At 41.7% G+C, this 20,886-nt stretch overlaps 2 protein-coding genes across 12 annotated transcripts in view; both read left to right on the top strand.

Moving 5' to 3' along the window:
* The window catches only part of SYNJ1 (synaptojanin 1), a 68,721-nt gene extending 64,306 nt beyond the window's left edge, over positions 1-4,415 (top strand). For 6 of the 11 annotated variants that reach the window (XM_049835095.1, XM_049835090.1, XM_049835089.1 and 3 more), the window contains one exon: positions 1,221-4,415. In XM_049835095.1, coding sequence (XP_049691052.1) covers positions 1,221-2,078 — 858 coding nt within the window. In that variant the 3' untranslated portion in view covers positions 2,079-4,415. The remainder of the gene's footprint in view (positions 1-1,220) is intronic. The other 5 variants (XM_049835096.1, XM_049835098.1, XM_049835093.1 and 2 more) reach the window with 1 other exon arrangement.
* Positions 4,416-4,596: 181 nt separating this feature from the next.
* Positions 4,597-14,744, top strand: CFAP298 (cilia and flagella associated protein 298). The gene is made up of 7 exons (XM_049835143.1): positions 4,597-5,000; positions 7,357-7,524; positions 9,352-9,419; positions 11,566-11,724; positions 12,190-12,321; positions 14,014-14,109; positions 14,210-14,744. Exons 1-7 carry the CDS (start codon positions 4,862-4,864, stop codon positions 14,318-14,320), a joined length of 873 nt encoding a protein of 290 aa, XP_049691100.1. The 5' UTR covers positions 4,597-4,861; the 3' UTR covers positions 14,321-14,744.
* The last annotated feature ends 6,142 nt before the right edge of the window (positions 14,745-20,886 follow it).

Here is a 20,886-nt window from a genome sequence, read left to right as displayed (position 1 = left end):
CAACCAATTCAAGCTACAGCTGCAGTTTTTTTAAAAGAAATTGTTATGCTGGATACATTGGGAAAAACGTACATTATTCTTATTATTCCTGAGAGTCTCTAGAGCCTGTAGACTAATTTTGCATAGCTGCTCAGGCAGTGGATATGTGGAGACATGCTTCAAACTATTCACAATAAATGCAGTAAAAACAAGATGTTTAAAGATGGAGGTTAGGCTACAATAATACTGTATTTTAGTTGATAGTTTTAGCTAGCATCCTAGTTCAACAAAACATTAGTTAGCAGAATTTTCATGCTAAATATCCAAAGTATTTCGGTATATTAAGGTGATGTGTAAATATGACAAATTTGTTTGTGAAATTTGAATTCTCAGAAGCTGTTTTAACTGAAGCTTAATTCTTTGCATTCGTTTACTAAGGGGAAGCTCCAAACTCTGTTCTGTCAGTGTGATGACTTGAACAAAGGTAGATATTCTACCTTTTTGTACAGTTGTTACAAGGTATAAAAGTTGCATTGTTGTTTGAAGAAATTTATAAAAACAGAAATATTTTGTTCTTAAAAGATGAGTAGTTCTGTGGAGAAAACTCTGTCTTCTCCATTTGGTATTATTCTAAACAATGATAACTTGCCATTTTAAAATACTACAAACTGATGATTGTACCTTCACATGTCAAGAAGCACTGGAGATGCCTACAGATGCATATGTCTACATAGAAGTGTCTGAAGTGCATATACTAATAACACTAATTTTTCCTTTCATTGTGATGCTTAAATATTGCCTGTAACATCAGTGTTATAAACTCTCAAACAATGAAACCTAGAGCTTTTTATTTCATATCTGTGCTGGGTTATCACTTGTTTAGAATACAGCATCATTTGCCAAGTTTCTTAAAGATTTTCTTACGCAATGTCCACTAGTGCTTTTGGCTAGGATTCTGACCTGCATGTAGATTCAAGCTGCATCAACCAACAAGGGGGAAAATTGTGTTTAACGACTAGTAGGCTTTTCTTCAGAGAAGGGGTTAAGGGTTATTGTTTTCCAGAAAAGAAGCAATCATTCTACAACAAGTGCGTTGTTCAAGTTACAACCAAATTGTGTTGAATTTTCAGTTTAAGCCCAAGAGCTTCTTTTCTTGTCATAGCAGAGTGAGAAATGGGTAGTTAATAGTAATCTTAAAACAGCCAGCCATGTGGTTATTAAGCACCTTGTTTTCTTTCCAGATTAAAACAAATGGAACATATGGCACTAAACTTGAAACACAGTTAAACAGTGACCCTTTTGAAGATTTGTCATTTAAGCTGCTTGTGTCAAAGATGCAGACGTCTGTTCGAACATCACCTGTTCCGACTTTAAACCAAAAGGAGTTGATACAGTTGCCTTCAGCAACACAAAGAAATGCTGATATTTTGAACACTGTAAATTGCATGCCAGCAATGCCTCCTATTCCAACCTTTAACACATCCCAGGAACATAAGCGCAGCTCTCCAAATCCATTTATCACTGGACTGAACTGCACAAATCCATTCACTGAAAGAACTCCTAATGCTGGAAACCCATTTAGAACAGAAATGCAAGAGTCTGAAATAACTTCACATTTACTAGAAGGACGTGCCGCTCGCAATCCTTTTCCTTCTCTGAATCCCCCCAGTTCTAATACAAGCAAGCCTGTATTTTCTGTTGATGCATCTGAAAACACTTTTTGCTTGCGAAGTAAATCTCTCATGGTAAAAAATGTACAGCCGAAAGGATGGGTAACATTTGATGATGATGATGATGAGAATTTCAGCATAAAGCTAAAGCCATCTAAAAGTGTTCCAGATTTTAAGCGAATCGGTTCCAGGAAGTCAGCTGGATCTCCAGATTTGCCAGGCACTGGACAAAATACTTTTCTTGGTTCAGACTTTAACTTTGATAATGACTGGAATAAAAGTTCTACTGATTGCTTCTACACAATGCCAGCAAGAAGACCACCTGCACCTCCTATACCATCAAGAATAACCAGCAACAGATCCCCCGCAGATCCTTTCACTTCTTTGGCACCTAAGGTGTCACCAACACAAGATTTTACAGAAAGATAGATGTTCAAAAATATAAGAGGTTATATTTCTTGCTACATTTATCCCGTAGAATAATTGGGCATTTGAGATTATTCTGTGTGCAATAATTAATTATTAAATGCACTGAAACTTAACTCTACTCATAAACAGCCACTATTGTTTGTGTATAAATTTTGAATATGTATATATGGTAGAGCACAAAAAATTGTCTGAAATTTATTAAAATCCCAATGTAATAGTATTTGAATAGACAGAGAAAAGAAGGATGAGCTACTTAATCTCATTAAAATATACCAATCTTGGAAATAGATTTTGTTTAGGGAGCTCTCTCGTTCCTGTTCTCCTTTGTGGAATTTCAAAAAAAGAGGGTCCCTGCTGGTAGCCTCCCCTCTCGCTTTGTACTGTTTTGTTAATTGATATTTATAAGTATTTACCAAAGATCTGCCAAAGTTTATTGAGATTTGAATGTTGACAGGTATTGTTTAGAAGTTGTTTAATTTATAAGAGAGGCTATGGATATTTGTCAGGCTTTTATTTGAATTTGAGGCACAACAAAAATAGTTTAATTTCAAAATACAAACAAAACTTTGCCTATTAATATATTCAATATTTGACTTTAATTTTCTGTGTCAGTACATTTCAGCTATTAAATCTTATTGTGACATATACTCATTAGCATTACTTCAGAATAATTGTTCAGTATCATCCATTTATTCATCACTATTTAAAAGATACTTTTTTCCACAAATTGGGAACCACTACAAGAAGTTTTCCCTCAACCTCTGGAAAAAAATTCCCCTTGGGTTTTGAGATACAAAGCAGTCTTTACCAGTTGCAGACAACACATTGGAGTCGGCTTGTCGCACTTCCCTCTTTTGCACATTAGAAGGGCTTTCTTGTTTTATAGAAAGACCAGAGTGAGGGAGTCGGCAGCCATGTTACAACGTCAGAGAAGGAGAAAGTCATCTTATGTGATTGGGCTCAGCATCCTCCCCATCTCCTAGACTTACTGCTGTATTTTTTAAATCTTACTTTCAAAGACAACAGGAGAACAGTAATTCTCTGAGCTGAACGATATCATTCTGTCACTTTTGCAGTTAAAACTAAATGAGTGACTCTTCCTTGCCCAGAGGCAGGGACCAGCCTCTGTGCGGGGCTGCTGCTTTGAGGCTAGTGAAGGCCAAGTCACGTTTCTACATATTATGCTATAAAAATGCAACCCTTTGTGCTTTTATGATTTTCTAAAGCTCACATGAGAATATACAAAATACGACATGTTGTTATCTTGAGGCAATTTAAAATAACTGATTTCCTTAATTCCATTTAGGTATGCTGTAAAACCCTGCAGTTCTCCTTACAGTCTGCAGCGTCTTAGGACGTAACTTGTATACGCAGCTGCGTACTTTCATCCAAAGCTGAATGTGTCACAATGTTGTCATCTCTTGGGGGACTGCAAATACACGCCTACACGCATTGGCTTACTTGCGAACAAACTGTACTGGTTCTGCAAAACCAGGGACTGAAACACAACATACTAGCATTATATTTATAGTAGCAAAATACACAGTGACAGTACTTTTTTTTAATTCTCAAATGCTATCCAAACATTATTTCTAAAATAATCAATCCACTCTTCCTTTAAAGAGTATATGGTTAGCCATGAGCTGCAGTTGGATAGAGGAGTGACGATAGTGAGTTTTATCTTGTGCTTTTTTCCGTTCAGGTCATTAAACAGACCTTGTACATTTTTAACAGCAGTGGTACTATACTCTTTGTGCTTTGGTATGTGGATTACCTTGTTTTAAACTGTTGCTATAAACATCCGTGTGATTGGTGTTTTGGTATATTCTTACATTAGCAAAACAATTTTGGGGGGAAACTTTTTGCCAGTGGGAGTTATGTGATAAATATGTTCTTTGTTGAATATTTAATTACAGTGATTAAAAACTACTGTCTAAACTGTACCTGGTATACAGCACCTCCACACTTTACAGGATTACGGAGACTGACAGCAAAGCACTGCAAGGATCACAAGAAATGCTCCAAAAATAAGAGTGTGTGTGTATATATATATATAGCTAACTGCCGTAACGTGTATTAACGAGAATAATTACTAGCGGGAGTTCTGAAAATACTAAGAATTAAAATTAGAAGCGCTCAACACATTTTCATGAATTCTGTGTTCCCTGTGGTAAATTGCTCTGTTAAATGTAACGATTTTCTTGCTTGTGGCACACAACTATTTATGGCTGTACCCTTTCCGGAGCTGCAGTATTGAAACTCAGTGGCGTACAACATTCCCTCTCTACCCTGTGGAAGGCGGTGGTGTATTCATGAAATAAACATACCTGCCCTTGAGCAACGTTAGCTTTTTCTCTCTTTGTGTCTCAGGCGCTTCCCCGGCACCCTCTTTTACCACAGGGGGCAGGGCGCGGGCCCTTTAAGCGCCCCTGATGACGACAGCGGGAGGGCCGGAAGCGGAAGCGCCCGCGGGCCGGAGGGGCAGGGCCGCCGCCGGGTGGGAGTTGCGGTTGCTCGGGGCTCCGGCGGGCGCCCGGGCGGGGGCGGGAGGAAGAGGAAGAGGAAGAGGAAGAGGAAGAGGGGGCGGGCGGGTGGCGCCGCGCCCTCAGGGTGGCCAGGAAGCGCCGGGCGCGGCCTTCCCCCCCGCGCTCCCTTCCCGCCGCCGGTATCCAGGGACGCGGGTCGGTTGCTGTGGGGGGAGGGGAGGCGGGCAGCGGCGCTAACGGCTGCCTCCTCGCCCCGAGCAGGCGCAGAGCGGCCCCGGCCCCGGTCCCGGCCTCGCCATGGTGCGGCTGCACGTGAAGCGGGGCGACGAGAGCCAGTTCCTGCTGGAGGCGGCCGGCAGCGCCCGCCTCGCCGACCTGGCGCCCCTCGTCGCCCGCATCTACAACGGGAGGCTGAAGGTGCAGCGCCTCTGCTCAGGTACCGGCCCGCCGCCCTCCTCCCCCCGGCAGCCGGAGCGGGCCGGCCGCCTGCCCGCGGCTGGCCGCAGCTGCGGCGGGTGCGGGGCTCCGAGGCGGGGGGACGGGCTGCCTCGGGCCGGAGCGGCTGCTCGGTCTCCGGCGCATTCGCGCCCCGCCGGCGCGCAGGCCGGGAGCTGCGTGGCGGCACCGGGAGGCGGCTCGGCTGAGGCCTCGCAGGAGCTCTCTTGCTGGCAGGAGCGAAGAAACGCCTCTCAAACCCCGGCTTAGCAGCCGCAGACGAGCCGTCCTCCCCTAAATTTAAGAGAACTGTGAATACCCACCGAAAACGCCAGTCCACGTGCAAATTCCCACCTTCGGGTATTTTAGTAGTCCTTATTTTGGGGGGACCGCGCGGCTCTCGGCTTCCCGCTGTACGTGGCTCGAAATTCAGCGTGTCCTGTCCCGCCGTGGCTGCATAAATCCTTTGTGACCGGCCGCGTACCCGACAGGCGAACGACGTTCTCTCCTGTTGCCTAGCGCATGCTTGGTGCAAGGCGTCCGCTGGCCGTGTGATGGAGAGTCGCCGGATGTATCTAAATCAGTGCTTTAGTTCAAATCGGGAGGCGGCTTTTGAAAAACTTCTGCTCTTTGTCCCACTTTGGTTTGCCTTGCGGGTCCGCCTGGGAACGCGTGAGCTGAGATTCCCTTCAGATGAGACTGACCTGAAGGGTGCGGCCCCTCTACACCTGATGTGCTCCAGCCGCAAATACATACATAGCGTAGGAGGCCGTACTGAGGCTCATCTAAAATTTAAAAATTCCAAAACGCAGACACAGTGGTTACCATGCTTTCAGCACTTACTCTTTCAACAGATCTGCTGTTGCTCCGCAGTACTTGCTAATTTAGTCTTAGCCTTTATGTTTTCAGGTGGGTGCCTATATTCCCCGCCACGGGAACAGAATTGCCGTGTCTTGGGGTGCATCTGATGTGTCTGTTGTGACATGGATATGCTTTAATTAATATGATGGCGGTAAAGAGGCTGGAGGACCTTCAAGGAAGTGGGCTGACAGCTGGATAAGTTGTTCTGGGGGAAAGTAGTGAGTGTAGCTTGCAGGCTCTGGGTCAGATGCTGTAGGCTAGATAACACTGTTAGGAAACTGCATCCAAACACTGTCTGTTCTCACGGCACGAGACTGTGCATTTGTAACCAGCATTTGTTGTCTTAGCTAGAATTATCCTGGACCGTTGCTTCTTGACTAGACATAGATTACTATAAAGACTTTTGTTTATTTTTTATGTCATGCTGGGTGTGAATCTGACTCTTTGGATTGGATATAGTATGGACAAAGTGATAGGTAGCCCAGTTAAACATTTTCTTAACTGCGAAGAAATTAATTACTGTATAACAATAAAATGTTTTCCCATTTTGAAAAAAAGTTGCTTTCCCAAAAGGAATATGCAGTCAGCTAAAGCTGACTAAGGAAATACCAAAAAGAAAAAGTTTAGGGCCCGTAAGTATCGCCTAGGTTTGCACACCTGTACTGTGTCATTTGTTACATTGTTTCATATATATGTGAAACGTATGAATTGTAATGTAATTACAGCATATATATCTATATATATGTATTTACATACTGTCATGGTTTAACCCCAGCTGGTAACTAAGCACCACACAGCTGCTTGCTCACTCACTCCCCGCCCACCCAGTGGGATGGGGGAGAGAATCGGGGAAAAAAAAGTAAAACTCATGGGTTGAGATAACAGTTTAACAGAACAGAAAGGAAGAAAACAATAATGATAATAAAAATAATAAAAATTACAGTAATAATAAAAAGGATTGGAATATACCAAACAAGTGATGCACAATGCAATTGCTCACCACTCGCTGACTGATGCCCAGTTAGTTCCTGAGCAGCGATCCCTCCCAGCCCCACTCCCCCCAGTTTCTATACTAGGCATGATGTCACATAGTATGGAATATTCCTTTGGCCAGTTTGGGTCAGCTGTGCTGGCTGTGTCCCCTCCCATCTTCTTGTGCCCCTCCAGCCTTCTTGCTGGCTGGGCATGAGAAGCTGAAAAATCCTTGACTTAGTCTAAACACTGCTCAACAACAACTGAAAACATCAGTGTGTCATCAACATTCTTCTCATACTGAACCCAAGACATAACACAGTACCAGCTACTAGAAAGAAAATTAACTCTATCCCAGCAGAAACCAGGACATATACCTTATTATTTATTTCATATACGTAGCTCTTTAAAAACTGAAGGCTAGGAGTAAGGTTTGCCTGCTTGTACATAATGTGAAAGACTTTTGTAAATGGTATGTTCTCAATAACACAGATTTTTAATCTTGTTCTCTAAACACTTTAAAGAGATGCAGGAGCTGGCAGAGCATGGTGTTTTCTTGCCTTATAATATGCAAGGACTGACAGATGAGCAAATCGAAGAACTGAAGTTGAAAGATGAGTGGGCAGAAAAGTGTGTACCAAGCGGTGGAAGTGTCTTCAAAAAGGATGAAATTGGGCGAAGAAATGGGCACGGTAAATCAGATGTAAATGTTTTGTTTATTTCCCTGCAGACACAGATAATCTATAATACAATGAGGAACATAAACCCCATCATTCTTTCGCTTTTACCTCGCTGTCCTGGAAGAAGAAAAAAAAAGAATAGATACTAAGTATATATTTGATTTCAGGCCAGCATGTTAGCCGGCTCATATTTATTTGCTAATTATAAAAATCATCCTATAAATAAATTATATTAAAGGCAGTCATAGATTTGTTAAGTAGTAGCTATTTCAGGAGCCTGTTTTCACAGTAGATTAGCTAAACTATGAGTTACATAAGTCTTCTGTCTTGAATTAGGACCAGGTGTAACGTTGATTTAAAAGCCTAAATAGTAGTATATCTCTTCAGCACATATGCTGTTTAACTTTGCAACTGTAGCACTTGGAAGTAAACTCCAAAGATAACAATTATCAGAAACAAGTTTGACTCTTTAATTTATTCTCCCTATTTGTAAATGTATAGTTGAGTACTGTTTTTCTCCAGAGGTTCCAAGATACATTAACAGGTTGTTTTTCTAATATTTCTCCTTTTTTCTCATTTATGGTAACTGAGACCTACTGAACTCACTCCTGTCACTTTTTCTTTCTGCAACTCCTGCCAAGTGGTTTTGCCTTAGCACTTGGTATGTGTATCGAGCACCACTTCACAGTCGAGAGCATGAGGACTGATTGCACAGAAGAGACCGTGATTGTCTTCTTGCTGTCTGTCCCTGTACTCCCGACACCACAACAGCCCTTGTCTGGGTCAGCAGCCCTTTAGATGTTGATTGCAGGGCAGCTCACTTAAGGAGGAATCTTTGAATAACTTAGCCTTAATCTGTCATACGCAAACACCTTACTCCAGCTTAAGTGTCTTATTTTGGGGAAAATAATTCTTCTAACACAACATATTACCAAATCAAATTTAAGCCTTTGTTGAACTTGTTTAAGAGCTTATATTACAGCTAAATGTTTTCCCTCCTAACTGTGTCCTCAGAAATAGCTGAGTGTCTCGTATGTAGGCATGCAGACAAAGGCTGTCTTGTTTGGCATGGTTGTTAGCAGTGTCGGGCCTTACAGTAAAAGTTTGCAAGCAACTTTAACGTAAGGACAATACCATTTTTACTTGTAGCTGTACTCTGGCATTTATTTGTTAGTGGGAGGACAGCTTTGTAATATTAACAAAGTTATAATATTGAACAGTGTGTAAACATAGGCCAAACTAAATACCATCAAATGATGTGTTTAAATGTTCAGCTGTGAATGAGTATGATTTAATTGGATTTTTGTATTTGAGGAGAGGCTTTTTATAACAATTAAAATAGATAACTATGACATGAAATGCACGTTGTCTTTGCAAAACTGCATTTGGTGTTATGTTGAGATTTTAATAAGAAAAAAGTCAGGAAACTCCAAGCTGTTGTCCCTGATTAATGCACATCTGCCAGTACAGCCCACAATAGTCTTATGTATGGCATGGGAAAGAGAGTCTTGTTTTCGGTTGTGGGGAGTATGAGATTATGGCTGTTGCTTTCTACTCCATACTTTTGTCCCACCTGAAGTTCCAAATACCAGTCACATGTCTTCGTGGAAGAGTAAGTTTGGCTCTCCCATGAGAAATATTGTTTTGTTTCTTAAGTTAGTAAGAAATATGGCAATGAACTACCAAACTGGTAAATGGACTGCAACTTAGTAGTGTCGCTCTTGCTTTGTGATTTAACAATGTTTCGTTTGCTTACAATAGAGAATAACCTGGGCAGGTCATTTGCTTGGTTTCTTTATAGTAAGTGTAGACTATTAAACATGTACCTCTCATTTTTAGCTCCAAATGAAAAAATGCAGCAAGTTATAAAGAAGACAATAGAGGAGGCCAAGGCGTTAATCTCTAGGGTAAGTTTCCTGAAGTGGCATGTGTTATGTGGGACTTTCTTAATAGGTGCTATGTAGTTGAGCAGCTTAAGAAAAAAAGAGACTTTTTTCAGTATAATTTTTGAGTAATATCATGAAGTGATGTGAATAGTCTAATAAAAACTGACATTTCTGTTAATGATTTTCTTAATGGTTTTTGGCAAGCTGGTTCAACAAGTTAAGGAATCAGATATTAAACTCCAAGTGAATGCTGGCAGCCGAGACCACATTGAATGATTAAATCGCATTTAATTTTATCCACACGGTCTTAATTTGCTGTTGATGCATTCTTTAGGCAAATGCTTGTCGTGTTTTCTGGTGAAAAATTAACTGCGTTCTGTGATGTTCCTGGAATAAAATGCCTTTTGCTCGTTCACATAGTCTTTTGAGTTTTATGTATAATTAATAGAAAAATGTGTTCTAATCTCTTAGATTAGGCCTTGGTTTTAGAAGCACTTGAACTCATGCTCAGTCCCAATAAGTTTGTGTGTTTTAAAATAAGCATGAGGGTATGCCCTGATGGTCTCAATTATTCAGCTTCACTTCACCAAATCTGTAGATACTCTGTGTCTCAGCTTTTGTATGACTTTGAAACACAAATTAAGTAATATTTATTATCCGATTTCTCTTTTGTAAACATCTGCAAGTAATTTTCTTCTCCCCACCCTTACAGTTCTGGGAATTGGTATGTGTGGAACTTTAAAACAGCTTTAAACCAGTTATGCAAATAGATAATGTTACTGAAATTTTAGTGTTGCCTGTGCACTTAAATTGGCCTTCTTGGCTGTTTTGTTGCTGATAACAGTGTCATATCAGTCATTTAGAGTGAGCAGCTTAGTGTTTCCAAAGGCCTCATGGAGGCAAGCAGAGGAGCTGCCCTGTTTCCTGGCAGCACTTCCAGTGCGCTGAGTTGCAGCAAACCTTTCCTGAACTGAGGCAAGATTTAAGCCAAACTGTTCTGAGTCGTAGCAACATCTATGCAAAATGAGAGATGTTTCAGATTGAAGCTTCTGGACTATAAAGATTTTCTCCAGATGGACTTTTTTTTCCGTTGGATTGCATCTCATCAGCTCTATTTCTTAACAGGGAGGAAATTAATAACATGTAGTTTTACTTCTTGAGTCAAAAATATCTGCAGATCTGTTCTCCACTTTGCAGTCTTCCTGGGTAAAATGTCAAACTATATACCATGTCAGTTACAATAAAAAGTTGCAAAATTGCCGCACCGCATGCTGACTTATTTCCAAAATCACTGCCATTCATCGGTGAATGAAGTTGAGGATAGTTTGGGAAGTGGTTTGTTAGGTTCATCACTTTATAATGATGAAAATGAAGAAATACGCCTGTGTATTTGAAAAAAAAAAAAAAAAGTTGATCATCTGAGGTTTAGAAACTAATTGTACTTGCCGGTTAACTATTTTAAGAATGTCCACAAGGAGGCAACATTCTCTTACTTGCTTTTTTATAAACTTTGTTACTGAAAATATTGGAACTGTTAAATCCATAAGCAAAAACTTTATTTCTTCTCTTCCAGATGTATCTTGGTTTTCCTCTATCCGTTGCAGTAGGGTTTGGAATGATCTCAAGTATTTGATCTTACAGATCTCTGCATAAGCCATGCAATATGCCAAGCTTTACCCTTCTGCTCACATGTGCTCTGTTTTTTTCCTCAAGGTTTAGGCACCTTCTCTAGCCCTCACTTGAATTCTACCTTTTTGAGTCTTGTTCCTGAATCACAAGTGCTTGGAACAAAAGACTGTCCATCCAGTTTCTGTGTTCATATACGTACTTGTTTGAATGCCTGTATCACACAGACATTTGTTACTAAATGCCTCCTGCGCAATTTAGTAAAGATCTCTTTTACTTCTTTTTTCTTTTTTCTTTTTTTTTTTTTTACCTTCCCCACCGCTCCCTCCCCCCCAGTGTAAGCAAGCTGAATGGAGGGGTCAAAAGTGTAGCAATGTATTCAGAAGTCAATATTCAAATAAGAAAATTTGTGGTCCTAATATCCTTGTGCAGCCAGTTAGTTTTGCTCATATATCCCACTGTTGAACCTTTGAACTGACTACAAAGCAAAGTCTTTCTGCATATTTTTTTAAATTACCAATGATCCCTGCCTGTATTTCAGAAACAAGTTCAGGCTGGTGTGTGTGTTAACATGGAGATGGTGAAAGATGCATTGGACCAGCTCCGAGGGGCTGTGATGATTGTGTATCCGATGGGATTGCCTCCACATGATCCAGTTAGGATGGAGTTTGAAGATAAAGAAGACTTGTCAGGAACTCATGTATGCAGTAATGTATTTGGATTATATGTAGTGCCTGGGTTAAATATGTGCAATGCTGTTCTTCATTTTATCAGTCAAGGTTGTTTTCATTTGCGTGACAGATTTTGTTTAATATTTAGTTTATGTAAAAGCACACCAATAGCTTAACTAGAAATAAGATGAATGAAGTTTATTTCAAATGTTATATACAAAGTTCAGGTAAGTCCGGGACTCATTTTAAATAGGTTGTCATTTCTTTCTAATGCCAGTATTGAGAATTTATTGCCCAAAGTGTTTATGTTAGATCAAGATTGAATGGAATATGAACGAAAATGCTGTAGATTAGTATGAGGAGGAAGATGTAGCAGAAGTATAGTGTAAAATTAAACTGGCCTTTCTGGTAGGTTTTCCCAGAAAATTTTTCTGGTTTTGAAAAAAAGCAAAAACCAACACCTCCCAACACTTCACCTTGTTTGTTTGTCACAGGCTGGACTTGAAGTTATAGAAGAATCAGAAGCGCAATTATGGTGGGCAGGAAAGGAGTTGAAAGAAACAAAGTTGCTCTCTGACTATATAGGCAAAAATGAGAAAACAACCATCATTGTCAAGATACAGAAAGTAAGTATCACTGGGAGATTTCTTTACAAGTTATTCACCTTTGGCTGTCTAATTATCTGTGGAACAGAATTGTCGGTAGGTGTATAAAATGGATTAGATTAGTTCCAGCTTGAGTGTCTTAAAACTGTACATCTATTTTAAAGGTCTTAATTTATTATATTATTCTAAGTTTTTCTTTAGTAATTCCTTTGCCTGTCAGTTAAATACTGTAGTTGCTATTACTGGCTCAACAGCGCTTTTCTGAAGCACAACAAAGAGGTATTTAAAAATAGATGAAATACAAACTGGGAGGTTTAAAAAACCTCAACTGGCTCTCAGTTCCATCTCAGTGCAGATCACTGAACAGACCCAGTCATTCAGTCTTCCCAGCTGGAGTAGTGAGCTAAACTGAGGCAAAGATCTCCTGCTGCTCCTCAGTTTGTAGACCTGATGCTTCAGCAAAGGCCAGTCATTAAGTGTATACTGGTACGTGACGCAGTGGTCGTGTTGCAATATCAAAATTAGTGCCAAGCTAATGGGGCTGTTCATTATTTTTTGGACAAAATGATTTTGTACTAACTGTGCAGTTGTGTTCTTCTCTGGTGAGAATGCCATACTCAAGGGAAGAATGGTGTTTCAATTCATTTTCAGAGCTTTGTCAGAAGGTGCTCACCCTATTTGTGTGTGTATGTATCTCTCTATATAAAATCACATTCAGAGGGTGCTTTTGTGAATGTCAGGTGTCTCGGAATACTTACCCGTAGCTCAGAATTATTCTGGAGCTGCATTTCATTTCCATGTCAGTGAGAGCTTCTCTGCCACAGAAAGCATTAATGTTTATGGCAGATCTTACTATCTGCAGGTGTCTGTAATAGAATTCCTCAAAGATAAGTCAAGTGATTTATGTGTTTGTCATTCAGAAGACCAGAATTGCTTTCTCTTTCTTATAAGAAAAATTCTGTGACATCTCAACAGCCATGGAAGTGTAGGCTCCCAGGAAAGTTTTCTTACTGTTTAATTAGTTGATGGACCTCTTCAGAGAATGCAAAGTAGTACGGTGGCTTTCTGACAAGACACGCCTGCATTCTTGGGTTGGAGAGCTAAATTAAACCTCCTCAGACCCTTTTTGTTCTAGAGAGGATTCACCATCTCCATTTAAACTGTTTTGTTTGCTATTGTTGACAATAGCTGTCATCAGCTATTTTCTGCTGTGTGCATCATTTCTTCCATGAGGACAGTTGCCTGAAAAAAAAATTTTTCTTCTATTTGTAGTAACAAATCAAATTTCTTTTATATGTAGTGTTTTGTAACTGCCTTCCTTCCCTGCTTTACTAAGTCATATGCCATCTTGAGTCTGTATTAGCAGAGGAGCTAAAGATGGATGGGCCCATTCTGAGACACCTAGAACGATCTTAAAAGAGAGATATTTATTATGTCTTTTAGAGTGGAAGTTTAAGCAAAATAAACTCAGTCCTGTTTGCAGCTTCCATTGACGTCCACAAAATTGACAGCAAGATTCAGATGCTGAGATGAAAAAAGAATTCTCACTTGAATGCAGCAGAAGTTTCTCAACAATTATTCTCCTATCCTAAGGGACCTTATTAAATTTGAGAAATCCTATTGTCTGAAGAAAGATTTTGCTATCTTTGCATAGCAGCTTCTCTTTTGTATCGTGAGTGCCATCATAAATAAAATTTATGATTTCCCTTTCAGAAAGGACAAGGAGCTCCAGGGCGCGAACCTCTGATTAGTCATGAAGAGCAAAAACAGATGATGCTGTATTACTACAGAAAGCAGGAGGAACTTAAGGTAACAGTGTCTTTTTACTATATGTGAGCTGTGCTGTTGTAGACACTAACCGCAGTTTACATTCGTTACTGCCTTCTTAACCTGTCTGTTCTATTCACAGAAACTAGAAGAGGATGACGATGACTCATTTCTAAATGCTGAGTGGGCAGACAACCATGCTTTGAAAAGGCAATTTCATGGTGTAAAAGATATCAAATGGAGGCCAAGATGAAGCTCTGCAAACACCTTTTTGCCTCTTTAAGCTGTTTGGTTGATACAGTTGTTTGCAACAAGGAGTTGTGTTGTGTGTGGTAGATTCTTCTGACAAAAGCTGAAATTGTCACTTCCGTAGCAGATGCCTGTTTCAGCCTTAGGTTTTCAATTAATGCTCACATTTCTGTGTAACTGTAGCAGCACTTGTCTCTGCAAAGAATGGAATCAATCCTGTTGAAGTTTGTTATTTTATTAGAAACTTGTAATTTGAATATTGAAATATTAAACTATTTAATAGATAATATATCTAGTAAATATGTACTAGAATGTTTGGTATTGTTTTGAGTGGTCTTTATACTTTCATCCTGATTCTTGCATTTCTTTTAGATGGTATGATCTGTAGAAGGTAATTTGTTTTATAAGAAATCAGTTTTCCCATGCTATTTCAGTGAACGTTAATGATTTTTTTTGTGCTTGTTTGCATTTCAACACAGCTAATTCCAAACTATCACTGTAAATGAGTTGACCTCTTAACAATTGTTTAAAGGAAGTATTTTTATATAAACACAAATAACATGAAAATCCTTGTGGAATGCTTAATTTTCATTATTTTGGTTTAGTTTTCATTGGCATTGAAAGCCAACCTATTGATCTCATTCAGTTTAACAAGCTGTTAGCCATGATGCTTTTATATTAAATTGGCAGAAATCTGTTTACAAAAGTAAGTATCATTTGCAAATAGATTGCATACAATAAAACCAAGTTTAATAGGGCAAGATCTCCAACATGGAAGTATTTCTGCTGGATTAGAAGTGTTTAGTTTCTAACAAATCAGCATTTTAAAATCAGAAATCATGACATTTATCAGACAGTGTTTCCACTATATGTTGACATTTAGGATCCTGTTACTGTTTCTAAAATACATGATCAGTGAGTTCTGGGTTCCAGACTAACAAAGGAAATGCTAGCAGACTTGAAGCAAATGCGGTGTCTCTTTTTGAAAGGAGGATTCTGATTTGGGATAATGTATGACTTAATTAAAATGTATGACATAATTAAATATCTAGAATTATCTATGTAGATAATTTAAGGTTTATAAACAAGTTGCTCAAGTTTTACATGTTAGACTTCTGTGTCCTTAAAGGAGATGCTTTTCTGTGGAGGCAGAAGTGCATCCTTGTCAGGTCACTGAGCAGTGGAAAGCCAGGGTGCCCTGAAAATTCTGTGTGAGGACCAACTGAGCGTTTTAAAGAGGTGAACCAATGTGAGTGCTTGCAGCCAACAAGTAAAATGGTGTCTTCATTCACACTGCAAAGCAGTTGTCCCTAGGGCAGCAGGGAGCTGAGAACGCCCACCTTTTCAGTTCTACAGCACGGAAAGGCAAGTCAGCTAAGGATGGCAGTTTTGTAGTATGCAATAGACTTCAGGATACCAGGTTGCCCCTGCACACAACTGCTTCCTTTCAACTTGAGCCTAACTAGATCATGTTCACAAACTACATCAGTCTTGAGAACAGGCCATTGCTCATCAGCACATAATTTAAGACAAATTTTAATGTGAAATATTTTTTGCAGGTGCCACTTTATGGTGTGGTGGTGCTAGGGCTGCTCAGCAACTCTGGAAGTCATATGGGTTACGTTTGCTGTCTGAACTTACACCCACATTTGTCATTTTTCACCGATAGTTTTTTGTCTTATTCATGCGCTAACCCTTATGTCAGGAGGGCTTAGGGGCAGAGACACTTGAAAACACGAACATCTGAGATATTATCAACCAGAAGCTTCCTGCCTCGACAAACCTGCCAGTGCAGCAAGATAGAAGTAAATTTTGTGGTTGTTGCCTTTCCCCTAAAAATACCTGGCTGTGGCTTTCCAGATTCACAAAGGTCAATACTTCTGGCTTAAATCTCTCTGCTTGTTTGAGTCATTTTAAAGTAACAAAGAGAAAATGTTTTGCTAGTCATTTTTTGATGATGAAAAAAATCATCATTTTCTGTGTTAGTATGGTTGAAGAGACACTGATCGAGTCAAAGTGAAGTGTTTGCTGAATGCACAGCTGGAAGGTAGGATACAGAAAAGAAAATTAATGCCATTCAGTGAACTATTAATGGTGGTTTTACTTCAATCACTGTTTCTTTTAGGAAAGTTTGGTGTCTGGTAGTGTTTCTTGACAACTTTACAGTAACTTTTTTTTTTTACAAAAAAAGAATCAGTACATGGGATTTTTCCAAGTTGCAAAACTTGAAATATTTTACGTTTTAAAACTACTTGGAATTATTTCTATGTGGCAAGAAAATTGAGTGTGTTTAACAGAACACTTTGGTCTGCCGCTTCGTCAGATGAAAGTCGGTGTCCTGTACAACTCTGGAGATTTTTAACCATTCCCATCACTGAAGGCTTTTTTCCTAATGTGCTCCTTTGCCATCATCAAAAGGTGGAGCAAAGATAATATGGAAGTACTTAATTTCTTAATATCACTGGCATTGGAACCAACAGTGGTTAATGTTCTTGATCCGTAACTGGGATTGGGAGCACTCAGTGAAATCATTCTACAATCATAAAAGTCATTGATTTATTATAAAGGTTGTTAGTCACCTAACTCCAGCTCCTGATCAGCCCTAACGGTTGTAAGAGGCCCGGGTTGCTGGAGATATTGCTGCTGCTTTTAAGGCGGCTTCTACAGATACAGAACCTCTCCCCTCTCCCCTGCAATGATTGCTCTCCTGAGTGCTTTCACAGGGATGTATATGAATGCTGTGTAAGGGCCCAAATTTCAAAACAGGTTCTGCCTTGAAAGTAATGATTTTGTTTGGGCAATAACGTATGTATGCTTCCAAGGAAATCAAATTACTATTTATAGATTAATGACTTGGGGTTGTTGCACATTTGTTTTCCTCTTTTCCAGCAATGTTCTAAATTATATGCGTCCTTTTGGCAGCCAGCGAAAATGTAGCCCTGTTTATAAGCTTTTGATGCAAGTTCTGCGGCAGCCTGGCACATTTTCTGTCCAGGGGGTTAAAACCTGGCAGTTCCAAACTTAGTTCCCCCAGGGATCGCTGTTTCCTCTGCTGCTTGTGACAACGCTCCCCCCCGCCCCAAATCTCTTCTTTTCTGTTTAACAAGCCAGCTGAGGACGGTCAGCCCTGCCATCTGGTTTTTGTCCTGCCGACCTGGGAGGGAGACTCCTGAAGGACGGACTTCCCATAAGCTACCCGAGGTGGAGGTCCACTCCAGGGTCAGGGGTTGCATCGTGTCCTCACCTAGTGGCACTTGTTTATTGGCATTTATGCATCCTGGAACAATTTCTTAGTAGGACAACTTATTTGCCTGCTCCTCCTCATTTGAAAGTAGCTTTTTTTTAGTTACTTCGTCATAACTGCACTGAGCTTAGTGGCCTTGGCAGGAAGCTCCCCAGATGTTTTGGATCAGTTATAATGAATGCTTGAAAATAATGCAACTGAATCCTTCTTACAAATAGAGCTTTCATCTTAGATTAGTATTATTGCGAGGAGTTTGTTCTGTGGGCTCCCAGTCCTGTAAATAACTGAAGTCATCATTGGCTTTTGGCCATTTGATTTAATGTCCTTGATACGAGGAAAGTATTCAATAGCAGAGAAGGCAAAATTGAAATAACATAAGCGATAAAGTATCTATACTCCCCAGATCTTGCTCATCAAACCCCGCTGCACATCCATGACCACAATTAACTGGTTTTGCATGACAAAACCCTAATATGTTGCTAGCACCTTCCTCCCAGCAGAGTTCTCTGCAACTGGTGTACATGTCAAAGGAGGACAGGAAGTTTTATTATCTTTCCAAGATTTGTTGAGAGTCATTGTTTCAGTGAAAAAGAGGCTTTTAAATTACCGTTATACAGAGGATTCTGAGGGGATTTTTTGAACAGGGCCTTTGATTATGATGCTTCTAATATTGTCATTTCCTCTCTAAAAGTGAGGGAAAAGCAGGCGTAGGAAATAATTACCACAGAAGACACTCCATTTTATTCTGCATTCTCTGACTCCTGTTCTCTGCTGTAATTGGCCCTGTTTTCTTTTTTAGCTGAGAAAACTGTCCATAGGATAAATGCTTTTTGAGTTCTCATAACAGCATCTGTGGATCTGCTGGATTCATTTATCATGGCTGAAATTGAATGAACTTACTGGAAAAAGATGAAAGAATACAGGAACAAAGTAAAGCCTCTAGATATTTAAATATCTAAAGAATTTGAGAGTTATGAGATAGGAACACCGCACACAGGTTTGCACACTTGCAAAAGTGTTTTATCTTTCTTCTAAACTGTTTATTTCTGGAAGTTTGATAGCAGCTGTGCCCTTCCGGAGGGAAAATCCGTTCTCTTGTCAAAGGACACGCACAGCAGAACGTTGCTAGAATGTTTGTTTTGTGGCCATATCACCATCCCGATTAATGGAAATGTATATTACGTGTTGTGAGAGCTGCTAATGCCGTTACAGCCCTTAACGTGCTATTGAGGTTTCCTTGGACAGGAGCGCGAGGGGAAGCAAGGCACGAGCGCTTGGTGTGGATGTGGCTCCTGCGCCGCTTTCCCCCCGCCCCAGGAGGTCGGCCGTGCTCCCCGGGGTGCGGGGAGGGTGCTGCTCTGCAGGGTGCTGCTCTGCCCTGGGACGCTGCCTCCCGCCCACCGGTGGGTTCTTCTGAATCCGCAAATGTGTTGTCCTGTATCGTTTTACCACGTGAAGGTCATGGGCAAAAGCCACTGGGGAACTGGAATCTGGCCGTCGTACTGGAAGGTTTTACAGCAGGGTGAGCCTAATATACACAACGTGTTTTAAAAAACTCTGGTGACATTTCCTGATTATTTTCCCTCTCTGTCCCCCGTCCTCTGCCCACAAACCCTTGTGCTCTGTTGCGGGTTTTCCGGATGACGGGAAGGGACCGCTGCCTGCATGGGGCTGCGGGATGGGGCGTCTGTGGTGGGCTGCCATTGCCACAGAGGTGACCCCGGTGGGACGGTGAACACCCGGTCCCCGACTCCATGCCCGAGGTGGGGGCCCAGTGGGGGCAGGGAGCTGGAGCCGCCACTTTCGGCAGCACCCACATCCCACCGGGGTGCAGCTCTTGCTCCTGCTCAGCACCGACGACCACGGGAGCCCGCAAAGGTCTGGCACGATGAGGCCAGAAAGCGGAGGACACCCGCCACCGCCTTTGGCAAAGTCTCCCCGCCAGCAGACGGGAGGATTTCCCAGCTGCCCGGGACCTCCCGAGCCCCTGCGGTCTGGCACGCCAGCGTTGGAGGAAGATGAAACAAATTGCATCCCCCCCGCCTGGCTGTTGTCGGTGTGCGAGTCAGGAGTCACCAAGAGCACGAGCTCCGGCCTTTCCTCCAGCTCTTCCCATCTCAGGGCGCTGGGTGATGGGGCGGCAGTGGCCCAGGGCACCCGCGGGCTGCCCCCTCCTTGCCACCCAGCCCCAGCTGCTGGTGTGTGCTGGGGGCACGGCCGTGCCTCACCCGAACCCACCCACCCGCCTGTGTGGAGGGCTGTGCGTGTCCCCGTCCCGTGCCGCAGTGAGTACGGGCCGTACAGCAGCTACAGTGGGGTTGTGTCGAGAATGAGGAAGTTTATAGCAAAAATAGGAACTCTGGCTCTTCCTCAAGGAAAAAGAAAAGGTAATTACCGTTTCACGCCAAGGGTTGTGTTTGTGAGAGCAGATCTCAGCAAAGGCTGCGTAATACCGCCAAGTACTTACGATGTCGCAGTTAAAAATTGTTGTGTGGGGATTTTTTTGCCCTGATAATCTGCGCACAGCTGCCGCGCATGTTACCCTCTAAGGGTCTGGGGGCACGGCTGTATAAGCGGTGTGGTATGGCATACCACCTCTGCTTTGCCTCTCACCCAAGCGACAGCTCCTGCAGTTTAAGGATTCAGCCCCTGATTGTCCCCAGCGCAGTGGTCAGTTGCGAGTTTGCAGCCCTGTTTCTTCCTGCCTCTCCCTCCCTCAGCAATGCCTCGCGGCCTCATTCGGAAAAGGACGTTTCACCTCTTTCCTGATGAGGGACTTTTTTGGAAACACCATTTTAAATTTTTGCTGCGGATACATTGGCAGGGTGGTGGAATTGCAATGGAACCAAAAGGCTGGAGAATGGCATTGTTGCAGCTCTGAAGGCTGGCTTCCAGGTGTGGTTAGAGCTGGTCACAGGCTTGTAAAACAATTTAGGTTGGGAGGACCTCTTGAGGGCTGCCGGTCCTACCACACACTTGGATCACAGTCTGGTTCTGAACTAGATCCATCTTCAAAACTAGATCATGTTGCTCAGGGTCTTGATTTTTCACAAGAAAAACAAGTAACAGGCAGCACTGGACCTACCAAGGTTTCCTACAGATTTTTATCTCCCAGCTGGTTGACTCTACTGCGTGAAGAAGATGCGAGCTCTGGCTGATGCTTTCAAGCTCTCACGACCCCAGGAGAAGAGCGACTGAGCATTACCATCATGTCTTTGAGTCCCCAAAATACATGGTCTTAAAAATTCAACGGCCTTAAAAAATAGTCTGGGTAGTTTTATAGGGCTGGAGCAGTGCTCACCCCATGCCCGGCACGCTGGTGATCC

This window comes from Accipiter gentilis, chromosome 32, assembly GCF_929443795.1.
Source record: "Accipiter gentilis chromosome 32, bAccGen1.1, whole genome shotgun sequence".
Taxonomy (NCBI): Eukaryota; Metazoa; Chordata; class Aves; order Accipitriformes; family Accipitridae; genus Astur; species Astur gentilis.
The sequence above is the reverse complement of the archived record's forward strand: the minus strand, read 5'-3'. Positions and strand labels throughout refer to the sequence as shown.

Excerpts from the sequence above, each read along its gene's own strand:
- CFAP298 (XM_049835143.1), top strand. The coding sequence starts at position 4,862 with ATGGTGCGGCTGCACGTGAAGCGGGGCGACGAGAGCCAGTTCCTGCTG. Across the intron at positions 9,420-11,565 it reads CCAAGGCGTTAATCTCTAGG|AAACAAGTTCAGGCTGGTGT; the intron begins GTAAGTTTCCTG and ends CCTGTATTTCAG. Across the intron at positions 11,725-12,189 it reads AAGACTTGTCAGGAACTCAT|GCTGGACTTGAAGTTATAGA; the intron begins GTATGCAGTAAT and ends TGTTTGTCACAG.